This window comes from Nuphar pumila, chromosome 4 (assembly GCF_984573655.1).
Source record: "Nuphar pumila chromosome 4, dmNupPumi1.hap1.1, whole genome shotgun sequence".
NCBI lineage: Eukaryota > Viridiplantae > Streptophyta > Magnoliopsida > Nymphaeales > Nymphaeaceae > Nuphar > Nuphar pumila.
In genome coordinates, this window is record NC_143252.1 from 115,860,434 (window position 1) to 115,878,764 (window position 18,331).

At 36.9% G+C, this 18,331-nt stretch overlaps 1 protein-coding gene across 1 annotated transcript; it reads left to right on the forward strand.

The window, feature by feature from the left end:
* The first annotated feature begins 4,765 nt into the window (after positions 1–4,765).
* Positions 4,766–16,992, forward strand: LOC149840726 (serine carboxypeptidase-like 13). The gene is made up of 10 exons (XM_090005124.1): positions 4,766–4,832; positions 7,173–7,249; positions 7,360–7,482; positions 8,619–8,756; positions 9,097–9,195; positions 10,691–10,837; positions 15,133–15,158; positions 15,206–15,319; positions 16,548–16,593; positions 16,740–16,992. Exons 1-10 carry the CDS (start codon positions 4,781–4,783, stop codon positions 16,821–16,823), a joined length of 906 nt encoding a protein of 301 aa, XP_089861250.1. The 5' UTR covers positions 4,766–4,780; the 3' UTR covers positions 16,824–16,992.
* Positions 16,993–18,331: the final 1,339 nt, after the last annotated feature.

An 18,331-nucleotide genomic window follows, 5' to 3' on the forward strand; every position in this document is an offset into this window, starting at 1 on the left:
ATCAATGGCCTAAAATGTGTAATACATTCTCAGCTTATAAAATTACTTTTCATTTAAAGAAAAAAAAAGACGATCCAAGGGTCGGTTCCTAGCATTTGGGCCATGCTGAATTCATGTATGAGGTCCAATTGGATCGATACCACAAGCTCCTGTGATTTTTAACTCATTCAGATGGTCAGGTCAAGATGATCAAATATTACCCTCACCTCACTTACTATCAACTGACATTGCTTTTAAAGAATAACGCAAGTTAACCTGATGGTCAATAGGAAACGTTTGGATGATGGGGTCAAAACTTGGGTTTTCAAAAGCCCAGGTTTTGCTTGAAACCAGGTTTGCTCCGCTTGACTGGTAAGAGCAGTGTGTTGGGCCTTGGGACGTCGCAAGTTCAAATCCCAATGGTATCATTGTAAAACTGGTAGGTAGGGGTGGCAATTTCTGACACGACCCACCAACCCGTTTAATAAACGGGTCGACCCGCGTAACCCGTTTATTAAACAGGTCGGGTTCGGGTTGGGGGTATGCCAACCTGCCAACCCGGCTGACCCGTTTAATAAACGGGTTAGGCGGGTGGGTCAACCCGTCAACCTGCCAACCCGTCTGCCAACCCGACCCGTCAACCCGTCAACCCGACCCGCCAACCTGACTACCTGCCAACCCGACCCGACCCGCGAACCTGAAAACCCGTTTACCCGACCCAACCCATTTATTAAATGGGTTGGCGGGTCGTGTCGGGTTACCCGTTTTATTAAACGGGTCGGGTTCGTGTTTGCCACAGCCGACCCGTTTAATAAATGGGTCGGGTTCGGGTTGAGGTATGCTGACACGCCAACCCGCCAACCCGACCCGATTGCCACCCCTACTGGTAGGGGTCTGCCCAACCTCAGCTTACCTTTCAAAAGAAAAAAAGTTTTGCCAAAAAACCTAGTCTTATTCATATTTGGATGATAAAAAAAAGTAGCATAAACCTGGTTTTTAGTTGATAAAAATCTTACCATTCATGCTGAATGGAATCAACCCAACTATTTTTCAACTGGTGGTTGGCTGAGATGGTAGGTTTTACAAGAAAATAGGGGAAAAAATGGCCAAAAAAATAGCTGGCTGGTACTGCCCACCAAAAATTTTTTCCAGCCGACCATTTTCTGACTAGTAGCTGGTGGGAAAAGTGGTGAGTTTCACCAACGCACTTGTTTGGTAGGAGCAGCTAGTGCACGTCACCTTGTGTTGGGACATTGCAAGTTCAAATCCCAATGGTATCGTTGTATAACTGGTAGGGATCTGCCTAACCCAAGCTTGCCTTTCTAAACAAAAGTGGCAAGCTCCTGCTACTCACCAGTGTCACTCTTAGAAGCGGTTCTAACAGATTTTTTTTAGAGATAAAGTTTTGGCGATAATAATAAAAAAAAAACACCAAATATTTTTTATATTTTTAAAACACGATTAATTTATTCTAATTAATTAAAAAGACGTCTCAGTCAGTTTAACTTGGGTTATCACCAACCCAAGTTGAGTTAATAGGATAAAGTTACCGACTTACCCTTGAAGCAAATTAATAAACTAGTAAAGTTTTGGTCAAAATAGAAAACACACCTACGTTTAGGAAATTGCACCGTATATTTAATGGAAGTAAAATCGTAGGTTTTTTTATTAACCATGGAAAAAATTATGTATATTTGTTGACAATATTGAGAGATTAGGTGTGTATTTTACCATTGCTCATAATTTAGTTGTGCTTTTGAGGATTTTACACGTGTTTCACATGGCTTTGTTTTTCTTTTCTTTTTTACCAATGGCTGAGAATTGTTAGCTTTCTTACCACCATTGTATATAATTAATGAAAAATGATCGTACTGTCCTTGCAAAATGACATGTTTATCAAAATACTTAAATTTGACAAAAAAATTTGCATATCCAAAATTTTGATTCTCGGTTTTTTAAGATATTTTTATTCCTTCACAAATATAGCATAACCTTCACAACTCTTTACTTGTGACTGTCATCACACATGTGAACCTCCATTAAAACAAATACACTATGAAAGTAATAGCCAAACTCGTCCTTGGCAATTCATCCCTTATTGATTAATTTTGATTAATCAATTAAAAAATTGATTAACCTCAGTAAACCATGATTAATGAAAATAATTGATGAACCTTAGTGGGTTAATATTTTTAGACTAATTGTGATTAATCAACTATATAGTAAATCATGGTTAGTCAACTAATTAATCGTTACATTTCATACTAGTGGTTAATTTAGTAAACCACTTTTAATAAACCCATCATGCAAAATTCATGTGAATAATAAGATAAAATTGGTGAAAAGAAATATATATAGTAATGTGTAGCTTCCCAACTATTTATCACTTAGACAATCCTATGCCTATTTAAAACACATATTTGCATGAGTTTTTTTCATAATCTAAACTTGTAGATTTGTTTATCATTGTTTATTCACAAAAAAATCATGCTTTTATTCAAATAAATTTGATAAGAGTTCTTTATTTTAAAGAGATTTGAAAATTCTTTGAAGAGAATTTAATAAAAAAATCTTGAATTTTGCTTAAACAAATTTTTGGTGTAATATAAACCATTGATTTTTTTTTCATTGAACTAAAAACACAACTAAACATGTAAAAATGTTTAAACTAATACTAAATAAAGCATAGAGATTGCATTTATGTGTAGATTGAACAAAAAACACATGAAACACATGCAAGTGTGGGACGGTCTAGGAGATAAATGGTTTGAAAGATAAATGTGTGTGAGTGTGTGTGCATATATATATATATATATATATATATATATATATATATATATATATATATATATATATATATATATATATATATATATATATATATAGAGAGAGAGAGAGAGAGAGAGAGAGAGAGAGTATTTTGTTGGTTCTGCCCTGTTTTCTCATAATGCTTTGTTAGGCCCTTTCAAAAATTATAGTTTTTTTATTTTTTTCATATTTAACAGATGTGATGTATAGGTTTTGTTTAGTGAGAACCGGCTTTTAAATCACTAAAATCTGCGATGATCCAAAATCAATGGCTATAAAGCCGTCAAGCTTTCTCGACTCATAAAAATACATTTTTCGTCCAAAAAACATGATCCAAGAGTCGTTTCTCACTTGAGCATGCTAAACACATCTAAAGGTTCAGATCTATCATAAAACACTTCAAACTATGGGGGGCTGACAGGACAGAACCGGAAAGGAGGGCATATGTTCAGTCTTCTCTCTCCTCTATCTGTGTATATAATAGACAGAGAAAAAAAACAAAAAGGGTGGGGGAGAGAGAAGCTGCCTATCTGGTGAATGCTCAATGAAAGCACCTGCAACAAATATATATATATATAATGATGAAGGAACCCTCACCAGTCAGTAGCCGCTGCCTGGATCTGTTGATCTCATTTTCGACAATTTTATTGGTATCTGCTCCTGTTTGGAAGAAGGGTAAGTGAGACGTGTTGACTGGTAAGTCCCAGACCAACGTTTACAGTTGGAGAGTCTGAGGAGGAGACGTTATTATGTATATATAAAAATGAGTGATGAGAGGGAGTGGTAATATGAGAGCCCCATCGCCCTCTCAATAAATCAGTAATGGGTGGTGAGTTGATGAGCCCTCGCTTCCTTTGCGTCGTGTGGATGCTTGCCCACTTCCTTTTGCTTCCAGCAGCTGTTTTTGGGGTTTCCTCAGAACACAGAGTGACCTACTTGCCGGGTTACAATGGCACCCTCCCTTTTCAATTATACACTGGGTAACCCAAATTCTCTCTTTAATTATCCCCACATTTCATTGCAAAAAATACTTATTCCTTTTCTCCATTCATCCAAGATAGAGTGCTTTCTATATTGCAAATTGCAGATTGTTGGAAGCTGCTGCTGCTTCTTTATAAAAGAAGCTAAAATAGACGCTTGGGAACATATATGGTGATTCACATTTCACACACACACACATATATATTCTAGTATTAGAATAGTAGATAATTTTGTTTGAAGGGTTATCGGAAATGCTAAGCATGGGGAACATGTTTCTCAGGAAACAGTTTCCAAGACAGGAAACACAGTGTTTCCGAAATGTGTGGAAAACACCAAAAACAATTTGAGAATCGTGTTTCTCATATTGTGGCAAACGTGTTTCCCATAAACCCCCAAAAAAAAATATTTGAGAATCGTGTTTCTCATATTGTGGGAAACGCATTTCCCATACAGAGAGAAACACGTTTTCCATGGGTTTCTCAAGTGTTTTTTCTTTTGTAGGATACATGTTTCTCGTGATTGGTAAGATTTTTCTTATTATTAAATGTTTCTCATTCATTTTTTCAACAATTCTCGGTTCGTTTCCAGTTTCACATGCACCACAAATACTTGTTTACCGTTTCTGTTTCCCCTTTCCGTTTCTCTTTCTAGCAACCTTTGAACAATTTACAAAACACACTCAACTTTTAGTTTATTTAGGAATCCATGCCTAATGTAATTGCAAACATTATATCTAACTGCCTGAGCAACGAAGTTGCACAATCTAAGGCACATCGGAGTTTTACGCTACCAGGACAGCGATCGTAAGTACACCAGCAAGCAGAGCCAGTGCGGCTAGGTTTCTGATACTGATGGTGAAATCCAAGGTATAGTTGTCTCTTTAGCCTAAAATGTGTGTTTGTGTGTGTGTAAACGTAGGTACGTTACTCTCAACGAGACAACTCAAAACAACTTGTTTTACTACTTCATCAAATCACAAGGGAACCCAAGAGAAGACCCTCTTGTATTCTGGATGACTGGAGGCCCGGGATGCTCGGGTTTCAGTGGCCTTGGTTTTGAAATTGGTGAGTAATTTTTTTTTTCTTCCTTCTTTTCCAAAGTAAGAATATTTATGAATGAACGTTACATGGCCTCCTACCAATAATTGTTTCTGCCTGCCCAGCGATACAATGACCTACGTCACATATACATGCTATTTTGGCCTCGTGTCCCTCCTGACACGACACAGGACACCATTCATGGGCTCATGAATGTCACACTCTACCAGGGCCATCTAATGCAAAGTTAGGGATGACAGTGGACCGGGGGAAACTAGCCCCGCACTGCCTCACCCCGTTTGAACGGGGATGGAGGTTAAAATCAAAACCCGTGGAGGGATGGACTTATTCTTTCTCCTGCCTTGCCCCGTCCCCGCCTTGCCCCGTCCCCAATCCTTCTTTAGGGATAGCATTGGACCAAAGGGAAATGGGATCCCACCCCATTTGGACTGGGGATGGAGGCGGGGATGGACTTATGCTTTTCCCCACCCCACCCTGACACCGTCTCCAATCCCCGCCTTTCCCTACCTCACCCCGACCCCGATCCTTCTTTAGAGATGACATTGGATTGAGGGAAAACAGGCCCTGCCCTGCCTCGCCCCGTTTGGACTGGGGATGGAGGACATGAAACGAGGATAGAGGCGGGGATAAATGTTAAAATCAAAACCCATGCGAGGATGGAGACATGAATGGAGGACAGGATTTTGAAACGGGGCGGGGTGGAGAACCTTGTCCCCCATCCCGGTGCATACCCACTCTCCAGCGATGCTGAATATAATGTGAACACTTTTTTCTGTTGCCCTTTAGAGTTGAAAAATATTTATTTACCCTTGCATAAAAGAGACAGGTAGGTATTTTAGTTCCTTGAGGGTGGTGTTGACATTTTATTTTTTGTGAGCTAACGGTGAATGGTAAGATAGGTTTGTGTTTGGCAGTTTCTAAAAGTATAGAGGCCCATATTATGAAATTCAGAAAACATGCGACCACTTTTTTGGAATTGGGTTCAAAAGCTTGTTCCTAAGTTGGATTTTCCATAAAGTCCCGTTTGAAGCATGGAAAATTAATTTGAAGAAAACCAAAAAGTAAGACAGTTTTTACGAGAAAAAACTCATGTATCCTTACATCCGACTTTTTTTTTTCATAAAAACAAACCAACCTGACCCAAAAAAGCCAAGTTTAATTGTTTTCATGTTTGCTAGAAATATGAAAATGGTGAGTCCCACCTGTTTTGGAAGAAGATTTTCCTTTCTATTCAAACTTTTAACTGCAATCAAATGCATGGGTCCTTAAAAGGACTTCATTGTTTTTTAGGGTTAAAAGGACTTCATTTATTTGAACCTTAGATCAGACTTGGTCATGTCTTTTTCTTAGTAGGCAAGCTGAGGTTAGGCAGACCCCCACCAGTTATACAACGCCCCAATTGGGTTTTGAACTTGCAACGTCTCAGTACAAGGTGACATGCACTAACAGTTCCTACCAAACATAGTGACAAAAGTTTAAAAAATGGCAAAATATTGGCAGCCAAAAACTCTTGAGAAATTGAATTTTTTTTTAAATCTCGTGTTTTTTTTGGGGCAAATTCTAGGCAATAAAAGATAAATGAAAATATAAACAAAAATTATTTAAAAATAAAAACCACATGGTTTTTATGATAAATAGCTGATAAAAACATAAATATCACATTTAACATGCGATGTTTATGTTTTTGATGAAAAAACTCATGAAAATTTGAAAATATCATGAGAAATTATCATTTTTAACTTTCGGGTAATTTCTCACGATATTTTCACGAGATTTGTCACTATGCTACCAACCAAGTGGAGCTCAGATCAGTTGCGGCTGACCTCTGGTCCTAGACCAAAAATGGTCCCGAGGTCTCTGACCAGTTGCTGCTGACCAGACAATAATGGAAATGCTCTTTTTTTTCTTTCTTTTTTTTGAAAGGCAAGCTGGGGTTAAGCAGACCCTTACCAGTTATTATTCAACCTACCACTGGGGTTTGAACCTGCAACGTCCCACCACAAGAAGACGTGCACTCACAGCTCCTAGGCTCCCTTTTAATCAAACATTAGTGGCGATCATTGTTGTCAGTGATGCCAACAGGCCAAATCATATCGGCCTAAAATCAATATGAAACAAGCTGATTTACCCATTCAAAAAACACATCTAAACATGAAAAATACTTTTTCTAATCTAATCCATTGTTTTTGCTAGCATTGGTAAGTTCAGGTTAAGCAAACACCTAAAACTCTGCTTTTTGAAGTGTTTATGAGGGGGTTAGGTGATGCTTGTGGTTAATTAATAGCTACTCATTACTCCATGCTAGCTAGTAACAACTTTTTTTTGTTGGCTTATGGTGTGTTAAAGGTCCTTTTCGTATTGCAATTAAGGAGTATGATGGCACCATGCCAGACTTGTTTTATCATCCTTATGGGTATACACAGGTGAGACACATAACTCTTTCTAGATACTGCATTTTTCTCTTTAGTTTTTTTTTTCTTTTCTTGTTGTCCTTTTTTTCTGATAAATCACCTCATTCTTTTGCAAATTTCAGTTCGCGAACATTATTTTCATAGATTCACCGACCGGCTCGGGATTTTCATACTCACTATCAAAGGAAGATTACCAAACTGGTGACTACAAGACCATTGATAATGTCTACACTTTTTTGAAGATGGCAAGCTCTCTACATCATTCTCATTTGTCTTTTAAATCTTGTTTTAGGCATGTTCTTTAAGTCTTTGGAGTTAAATTTTAAGGGTCCAAGTGACTCTTGAAGGTCATGATTTCTATTGCAGAAGCAATCAATAATCCTTAATTTACTTGCGATACTTAGTTTGGCATTCATAAAAATTATCTCATGAATTATGAGTTCAATATATCCTGTTTTGCAGAAAGCTGGATAATCCTTCCTCATTTTTAGACAATTACTTATTCACTAACCTTGTGTGGGGCTAATAGTTCTCATTTCTCATTTTCTAGGAATTCAAATGTAACATTCACAATTCCCCTCTTTTGTTTATTTTCACAGTATTAGGTATTCTTAATTCCTATTTACTAGTCACAACCCCACTTTGTTATGCAATTTCTTCATCTTTTTCAATTTTCTAGATAACACTTAAGGGGATTCAATAGGCTTTTTACTTCTTTTATGAGTAACCCATCAAGATCAAACTCTTTTGGACCAAGGAGGATCAAGTGCAATGTAATTGCACACTTTTACTATGCTGTTGCACCTGATCACCCACCATCTTTGGAGTACAGCCTGACAGTTGTGGGGCCTAAAAGCAGATGGTGGATGATCGAGTGCAGCAGCACACAAAAAGTGTGCAATCACAATGCACCTGATCTGCCATCTTTTTTGGCGCCTATAGTGTTGCTTCATACCTGTCGTGGGTTTGATTGACTGCAGGAGGAATCGAACTTGAGATGTCTGGGACCTCCAGACCTCCCGATACTCGCCGCAACCAACTTGCGACCCTGTAAAGCTGAGTCAATGGGCAATTGTCATCCAATTAGCAGCTCTATGATTGGAAACTTCCATCTTGATACCCACATTTGAGCCAATATTTTAGCATAACAATATTTGAGATCTTCTGTATGATAGTGAATCGAATTTTGACAGTAGCCTTGCTACTTTCAACCGAAAATTTTGGTGTGTGCACTAATACATTCAACTGTTAAACATGCTGCAATTGGAGGTTGAATTGTATGCCTTATACTAGAGAAAGGAAATTAAGCATCAAAATGGATTAATTTATTCTCCTGCAAGGATCAGCTATCCATACTGATCCCTGTGGATTTGTATTGCAGTGGCTTATGATCCATCCTGAGTATCTCTCCAATCCACTCTACGTTGCTGGAGATTCATATGCCGGCATGTTTGTTCCAATGTTGACTTTGAAGATTATCAATGGTATCTTTCCGATCTATCTAACGTTTCCTTCTGCTGTCGCTCGGCGTTTTGCGACTCCTGCGTGAGCCGCTTGTTTTTCATTTGTTTTGCTCCTGCTTGTTTATGTTTTGTTTTTCTGATTTTGTTCTCTTTGGGTTCAACTCTGCTGACCCTTGTGGTTATGTTGAAATCCTGTTTCGGCTCTCTCTCTCTCTCACACACAGTTTTTTTGTTTTGATATTGCAGGACTTGAACAAGGAGCCAAACCTGTCCTCAATCTCAAGGCTTGTGTTTGTTTATTGATTAACAAGAAAGAGAGATTAACGTGTTTTTTAGACATTAAAAAGAGAAAACTTGATTTTGATTGTTCAACTTTGTTTGTATGATATTTTGTAGGGATATTTTGAGGGCAACCCGGTTACAGACGACTTTTATGATGACTCCCAAGTTATATTTGCCCGTGGAAGGGGACTCATACCCGAGGACCTATATTTGGTATGCATAGTGTCTGCAATGAAAGTTTAGGCCCATTGGGGCAAACAGGATCGGGAGTCATATTCCATATCACCAAATTTGTGTGATACTGAATTGGAACCGCGCACACGTGTCTGTGACTGATTTGGAGGTGATTGCTGACACGTTTTTGCATTCAGAACTGCGTGTGGTGGATTTTTGACATCAGTAATTTTTGGTGATACTGAATATGACCCGATTTCTTTCTATAAATACTTGATGGCCAACTTTCTAAAAAGTAACCTGGTTCCTGGAGTTTATCATCCTTTAGATTCTAAGCAATGTTGTTAAAATTGGTTCACTAAGTGAATCGGTTTTCTAAGAAAATGACCCGAATTGGACTCATTCTAATCAGTCCATTTCAAAGAGTTTTTTTTTTGTTTAATTTTATTTTTTTGAATTTTTTTTTTTAAATATCTAAGTGAATCGATTCAAGGTTTACATACATAGAATCAGGCTGATTCTGCAGTTTCAGCCAAAAATAGGCTGATTTTTTGGGTGAGATTAGCAATCTCACCCGGCGTTTACAACCACAAAACCCACCCCACACCTCATGTTTAGTTGCCACCATTGAGTTTGGAACCCTAAACAGACTGCCGGTGATAAGTCGGAGGAAGGTGAGGATGAGGTCAAGTCATCATGCCCCTTATGCCTTGGGCGACACACGTGCTACAATGGCTGGGACTCGCCTGCATGAAGCCGGAATCACTTGGGGTGGGTTTTGTGGTTGTAAACACTGGGTCAGATTGGCAATCTTATCCAGCATTTTACTGGATCCCCTCTCGCGTTAAGGGGCCAATTTGATCTGAATCGGCCGATTCCACAGATCGATTTTAGTAACATTGATCCTGAGAGCTTCATTTGCATGTTTCTGGCTGATCAAAAATTCTGCAGCTCATAAATTGGCTTACACATATAAATGTAAAATATTGTTTTTTTTTTTTATTTATGTTGTTGCTGCTTTATGAACCGTAGGACATCAAGAAAGCCTGCCATGGGAGGTACGATGTTGCCATAGACGAAGAATGTGAGAACAAACTTGATTATTTTGATGATGTGAGGAGCCCTTCCGTTTTTCAGTATATTATGTTCTAATATTCTTTTTTTTAATTGAATTGATGCATTTTTTTATATGAATGAAATAATAATACTTAAGGACACGAGGCGGTCTGCGATGGCCTCGCCTCGGAAATCCGCCTGAGAAAATGTGAGATGTACCATTCCTGTAAAGGTAGTCACGAGGTCAAACACGTGACCCACTTTCTCAGATAATTGGGCATCAACTCTCTCAACTGTCCACCACTTTCTCATATTGCAATTTCTCATGTTTGCAAGCACTTGAGAAAGTGGTTGGATTGAGGTTCTTTTGACACCTGAGAGTATTGAGAAAGTATTGGTGCTTGCAAACGTGCCCTAAGTGTTAAGGACCATGGCTTGATTGAAAGCTAATTAGGGGTTTATATTGTATAATGTGCAGTTGATTGATTACATCAACAAGCCGCAGATTCTTGAAATGAACTGTGGATATGATTGGGCACCAAGGCTAAGAACAAGGCGTGCATCTCGGCGTCGGTCTATGCAAGGATACGAAGCTCTCAGTGGCTTGAATGCTGCTCCCCCTCCAGTGACTTGCAGGGTCACTCTCTCTCTCTCTCTTTTATATATATATATATATATATATATATATATATATATATATATATATATATATATATATATATGAGTTAATCTAACATTAAACTATTTGTATTTTAGCCTTAAATAGATTCAACCTCATGAAAATGACTAAAATAGTCTTAAAACAATGGCATTATTGAAAATGAAAGATTACTTTTTGAGGTTAAAAAAGTAACTTTGATAGCTTCATTTTTTGGAAAAAGGTGTTTGCCTTTTAAATTCCCTTTCAGTTTAAAAGCTCTTTAAATGCTCAAAAAATAACCATGAATTTTAAAAAAATATATTATTTTTTTAAAGATATTTTAGTCATTTTTATAAGGTTAAATCTATCTAAGTTAAACCCATTAGATCAGCCCTATATATATACACATTATTGGCTACACTCTAGAGAGCCACACTTTATAGCTGAGTTTTGTTTCATCAATTTAACAGTCTCTTTAGTATTAAATGTATGTTTGATCAAATAGTCTCAACATTAAAAACATGATTTTCTAAATCATGAAATGTTTACACCGTGTAAATTGTTGAATTTTAAAGCCTTTAAAAAATCCACTATAAGATGGGATCAGATTATCAACCAAACCATATATATCATATTTGTAGAGTTTGATTCATAAAAAAAGCAAGAAAATGTGATAGAGTGGATTGTTTCTACTAAAGGGTACGGTACACCCAAGGGTAACCAATATTTTCTCTCACATAAACACTATATATATATATATAAACTAGTTATATAGAATAGATGTTCATTGTGTTCATCTGATTGAAATGAATAAAATATTCTTAAAATACTGATATTTTTAAAAATAGAGTGAATAATTTATTTTCAATGAAAACAAAAAGTCAAACATATTTTTTTCTTTCAAAATAAGGTGTAATTTAAATTTTTTATTAATGAAATTAGCCCATTTAGGTAAAGTTGTGAACTCAACTTAAGCTATGTTTGTGAGCCTTACAATGAAATGGAAACACCATAAAAGTGTATTGCCAAATTATGGTTTTGCTAGTGTGTGGTGTTGAGAGATGGAGTTGCCAAGAACATCCTCTCATAAAAGTGTTAAAATGCGGTCATGGGCCAACACATCGTTTCGGCAACGCCACTGCTTCCAAACAGCAAAAGAGTATGAGAGCACGGTAGAAACCACAACGCAACCTCCGATTCCATTCTCTCAAACATAGCCTTTAACATCCTTTGGGTGCATTTCAATAGGATGTCAAAAGTTTATTAGTGTTTCATATGGCATTCATGCTGCTTTTCATTTAATCTTACATTTAACTCGTCGGACTTAAATTAGACCATTAAAAGCACACATTATTACAAGCTTCCCTCTTACATATATGTGTTTGTTCCTGAAAACTAAATTTATATGTTTATCATTTTAATGATAACAACGTTTGTGTTTTGTGTTTGTTGTTCCAGTCTTATGGATATTACCTTGGTTACATTTGGTTAAACAAGCCGGCCGTAAGGGAAGCTCTTCATATTCGAAATGTATATCCAATTCCTTCATCTTTATTCAATAATATAGATATAGATATATATATATATATATTAAATCATGTTTTCTATAAAAAAATATGACATTTTGAGTCATGAAATTCTAGAACATTATAGAACACTATATATATATATATATATATATATATATATATATATATTAAATCATGTTTTCTATAAAAAATATGACATTTTGAGTCATGAAATTCTAGAACATTATAGACAGTTGATTTCAGTTGCCCTTAAAAAACATGCTTACATGTTACAATCACATTATTCAAAACTCATTTTCTATTATCAACGGGGCTCCGCTTGCTTGGTAGGAGCAGCTAGTGCACCTCACCTTGCGTTGTCACGTTGCAGGGTTCAAAACCCTATGGTATTGTTGTATAACTGGTAGGGGTCTGCCTAAACCCAGCTTGCTTTCAAAAAAAAAAAAAAACTCATTTCTAAACAAACTTTGTAGTTCACATCCATGGGGTCGCAATTTTTAAAAATTATTAAAAAAAAAGTTATTTCCATTAGTACCAAATACTAATCCCATATCTATACATATATAGATGAGCTATTAGTGTAAGGGTCTAAGATTTCACATTTACTAACATTGTCTATTGCTTATATAGAACACTGTAGGAGAATGGATAAGATGCAGTAAGTCGTTCAATTTTACTTATGATTTGACAAGCGTAATCCAATACCATTACAATATAACTACAAGAAGCTACCCGGCACTTGTTTACAGGTAACTACCATTCATCCCCTTTTCTTTCCTTTTTTTTTTTTTGTTCTCTCACGTCTTCTCAAGCAAACACACGCACACATAAAAGTAGGGATGGCAGTGGATCCTAGGGAAATGGGGCCCCACCTCCCCCGTTTGGACCGGGGATGGAGGACATGAAACAGGGATGGAGGCAGGGATGAAGGTTAAAATCAAAACCCGTGCGGGGATGGACTTACGCTTTCACCCATTCCCGTCCCGATCCCCTCATTGCTCCGCCCCTGTTCTTGTATAATTCTCATGTATATGAATGTGAATCCGTATTAGTTTTCCTTCGTAAACAATCCTCTCATTTACGGTCAATATCTTCTCTAGCCTTTCTTGAGAGAACACATTTTTATGGAAAAATAAAACAGCTTGTAGTGGCACCTCATAATGATTCTCAAAGGACCCTGCCCCTCTGGTTCTTCAAGGAACCCTTGATGCATTATGTTAGGTATCAAGGAAAATCAATTACGGCTTCAAGGTGTACTAAGGTGTACTAATTTACTGATGAAGAAATGGAAATATTACCTTGTCAATCGTCCCCAATCCTTCTAAGGATGGCAATGGACCGAGGGAAAATGGCACCCCACCCCGCCTCGCCCCGTTTCGACCGGGGATCATGGAGAACATGAAACGGGGATGGAGGTCCAGATTTTGAGATGGGGCGGGGGTGGAGACCTAGTCCCCTGCCCCGGTCCACTGCCATCCCTACATAGAAGAAAGTAGGCCAAACACAAGTTTATATAGTGTTAAATAACGAGTCTATGTGATTGCCCAATGTTGTCACCTTGAATCATTTTGAAAGCTATTCAAGTGAATCAGCAACTTTTAAGCAAAAAAATGATACATGTCACAAAAATATTAAAATGTTAAAAAAATATTTAAAAGTATTTTTTAACCATTTTGAAAGAAATTTAAAAATAATCCGATTCAGCCCTGTACCGTATCAATTTCTCACCGATATGACATGCGTCTGCAAAAATGTGAGAACAAATCACATTTGGTTGATTCCCTTACAGTGAGTTTTGTGAGAACCCCATTCCCTCACAAATGTGTTAGTGATTCTCATAAGGTTGTAATGGAAAACTATTGTCGGTGAGCAGAGGGGGAGTACTCATGGAATTTTATACTGCAGATACCGATTCCAGTTGTGGGGGTATCCAAACCAATGTCAGTACCAGTATTGGCCCTGAATCGTTTCGCTAACGATTCAGGTGAATCGGTCAATACCGATTCTCAAGTAATATTCTGAATCGGTTAAAAAATAATTAAAAAATATTTTGTGCTCATCAGATCGTGACACGTGTTAAAACTATTAAAATAATATTAAAAAATTATTTTTAAGCACTTTTTACATTTATTAGAAAATAGCCTATTCAGGATTCAGGTTAGTATCGTATCGATTTTCTGCTTATACGCACACAACATTGATTTAAGCTATAAGAGTAGTTTCTCCATGTTGGGCCCACACATCCACCAATGGAACGCCCCCTTAAGGCACGTTTGGAAGAGAGAAAAACTCCCATAGGAAAAGAAAGTTTTGCCTATGAGAGTTTTTGATATGAGAAGTTCTCTAAAAGAAAGTTTTTCACTTGTTTGTGTAGCGTGCAGAACGGAAAAATGTGAAAAATGAGAGAGAAGAGAAAGAGGGTGGTGGTGGTGAGATGGGTGGTAGGAAGTGTAAAAATAAATTTTCTCTTGGTAGGAAACATTCCTCGGCCACCCTCATAGAGGAATGTTTCCTATCCAAAGGTGTACTTTTTAGAAAAACTCTCTCAGCAAAAAAATCTTTCTCATTTGAAAGGGTCGAAAAATACAGGTTTTCCATTTTGCATAGCTTTTCCTACATTTTTCTCTCTTCCAAACGCGCCCTTGGTCTCTTTCTCTTTCCATTTTTGGTATTTTGCTCCATTTGTTTTTTCTGTGTATTTGTCAAGTGCTGTTAGCAGATGCAAAACTTTTTGGTATCATACAATTACAGAGGATAAGAACTAGGGTTTTCTCATGGTATGCTAAATAAAATACACTAATGGAATTTTGTGTTCTTATTATAGTGGTGACCATGATATGATGATCCCTGGCATTGGGACAAACGGATGGATACAGTCTCTCAACTTCCCAGTTACTGAGGAATGGCGGGCTTGGCTTGTTGAAAACCAAGTTGGAGGGTCAGTCTCTCTTTTCCTTTTTTTTATGGGAAATACTTAATTAAAAAAGAAATTTTTTGTGAAAACGTATTTAAATTTTGGGTAAAAAATAAAAAATTTCAAAAAGCACACCTAAATCTTGGGCGATAATAAAAAACACACTTTAGTTTTTAATATTGTTAAAATACACCTAAACTTTTTCATGGTTAATCAAGAAAACCCAGGGTTTATTTCCATCAAAGTTGCTATTAAGTGTGTGCTATAATTACCAAAAGTTAGGTTTACTTTTTATCATTGTTAAAACTTTAGATGTGTTTTTTATTTTTTTAAATTATTGGGTAAATCATAACATTATCCTGTTAACTCAACTTGGCTTAATGGTAACCCAAGTTAAACGGACAGAAGAAAAGAATAAAAATTTTGCTGCAACTTTTTAACAATATCAAAAACTTAGGTGTGTTTTTCATAATTGCCAAAACTTTAGGTGTGTTTTTAAAAAAAAAACAAAAAAAAAAAACCTTGGGCATGGACAAATTAATGGCTGAATATTAGCATTTAATTAAAAATTTTGATTAACTAATTTTTGTAACTCTTCCTCAGCCAGGCTTAGGCTCGCTTCTTATGTTTATCATCACAACTTTGATAAAAGGAAAATTATACTACCATGTTAAATGCTTATAATATGAAATTGGTATCACCATTTTTGTACATATTATTAGTTGCTGCAATAGATTGTGGTGTACCAAAAATTGACTTAGAAAAATCCATTTTCTTTATTTTTTGTGTTTTTTTGGTAAATCTAACATCATATATGCGATCTAAATGATATGTTTAATAGAAAATTACTTCTGGATTGCCTGAATCTGACATGTATATAAGTTTTTCCAGTGATACAAAAATTGATGATAGTAAAAATGCCCCAAAATTTTCTGACTCAAAGTACTTTTTTGCACTTAGTAAAACACAATTCAAGGATCAATTCTTGCTAAATCAACCATAATAAAACACACCTGTGAGTTTAGATTGAGTCAAAATGACTTGCATCATGAGATTCCAACTAGATTATAGGTACAACCAATTGTTGCTAATATATATATATATATATATATATATATATATAGAGAGAGAGAGAGAGAGAGAGAGAGAGAGGGAGAGAGACTTAAAAAAAAAATGTATTCATAATTTTTAGTTGAAGTCAAGTTTTGTCATTTCCCTTCATTCTCCCTTTACTAATTATTTTCAATTACAGGTATACGATAAAGTATGCAAATAACATTACCTTTGCTACTGTCAAGGTGAGAGCTAAGAACAAAGGTTTTGTTTTTTTGGCCAGGATTAATTGATCATGAACAATATTAATGGATATTTGACGACCACATTTTTCATTTAAAAATCAAGCAACTTCATAGCAGCAATATTTACTTTATGTATGGGTATGCAGGCTGCAGGCCACACAGCTCCAGAGTTCAAGCCAAAGGAGTGTCTTAATTTGGTGCAAAGGTGGATTACCAAACAGCCAATCTAATTCACAAGAATACCTTCATTTGCTCTTTTTTCGCCTTTTATTTTCTACCAATAACAATGATCTACTATGTATTCTCATATTTATGTCTTTGGGCTTTCATGAACTTCAATTTTGGCCATGTAGTGTTTCATGTGGCCCTCTGGCCCTAGGGTTCTAATGAATTAACTAAGATGTTGTAGTTGTAGCATACAAAATGACCACTAAGCACACCTCACTAAATGAGAGAATCAATATAGCATGTGAATCTTCACACTTAGAAAGTACTATCACTATTAGCCTAAAGGGTGCATTAATTGAACAATGAGTTATGATAAAAATATTCAATGGCCTTTTTTTTGTACTGGGAGAAACCGTTTCAGGCTCAGAGACCTAGCCGCGCTGGCTCAGCCTGCCATACTTACAAACTCTGATGGCTTACCCCTCGACCTCAGGGAGTCGCCAAGCTTCGGCTTATGCAGGAAGTGATGCCTATGGGATTTGAACATAGACCGCCCGTCAAACGGTATAGGCCCCATCCCGCTACGCCAAACCCCTTGGGTCTATTCAATGGTCTTTTTCACATATAGAAAAAGGAAACCATTAATTTGTTTAGGGTTGCTGGGGGAAGGATTGATGGCTTCAACCAGTTTTCCCAATCGCCCCTGGTGGATGTAAAACCTCCAAGTGTCCCCTTGCCAGCATGATAGGTCTCCCCATTGCTTCGCCCGCGTAGGAATGAGCATCCCAAACATCGAACCCTTGACATCCTTTAAGGGGGCATTTGAATCCTCGTCCGTCGGCAATCATGGGCCAAACACACATCTGCATGCCCATGCAAATGTGGAAGCAGATCAGGTCATGCTGAACATGAGCATTTTTTATCATGCCGACATCGTGGCCATCCGATTTTCATTTTAAAAAGCTAAAAAGTCAACAAAACCACGTGGCATTCATCCAAAATGCAAACAGACGGCCACGATGTCGGCATGAGCAAAAACACTCATGTTCAGCATGACCTGATCTGCTTCCTGCAAATGTGGGACACACAAATGCTGATTTGGTGCGTCCCATGTTTGGCATCCGCCGTGGATATCAATGGATCTTATTTGTGCCAGATATCTGATCAAATTCGAACCAGTTTAGTCAGATTCCATAAAAAATGTAATGTTTCATTAGTAACCGGATTTGGATTCAGAATGCAGTTTGACATATGAATCTGAATCCAATGGATATTCAGAATCCAAATGCATACAAAAAGTATATCCTGTTAGTTAATCCAATTTGTACCTGATATTATTTTCTTTCATTAACTACAAATTTGATTAGGCAATATCCGATTAGGTTGGATTCAGTATGGTTTACATTTGTACCAAATCTGGCTCATTCACGTCCCTAATTGTAGTATGCCCTCCTTAGTTGGTCATGGGTATAAAATTTGAGACAAGTGCAACATGAAATCCAATTCCCATTAAAAATGAAGTACCATGATAAACAAGTGACATAATCACAATATTTTTTAATGTTTTTTT

Bases quoted from the DNA above. Each gene is read 5' to 3' on its own strand.
- LOC149840726 (XM_090005124.1), top strand. From the start codon at position 4,781: ATGACTGGAGGCCCGGGATGCTCGGGTTTCAGTGGCCTTGGTTTTGAA. The intron at 4,833-7,172 runs GTGAGTAATTTT...GGTGTGTTAAAG, and splicing joins TGGCCTTGGTTTTGAAATTG to GTCCTTTTCGTATTGCAATT. The intron at 15,159-15,205 runs GTATGCTAAATA...TTCTTATTATAG, and splicing joins AGAACTAGGGTTTTCTCATG to TGGTGACCATGATATGATGA.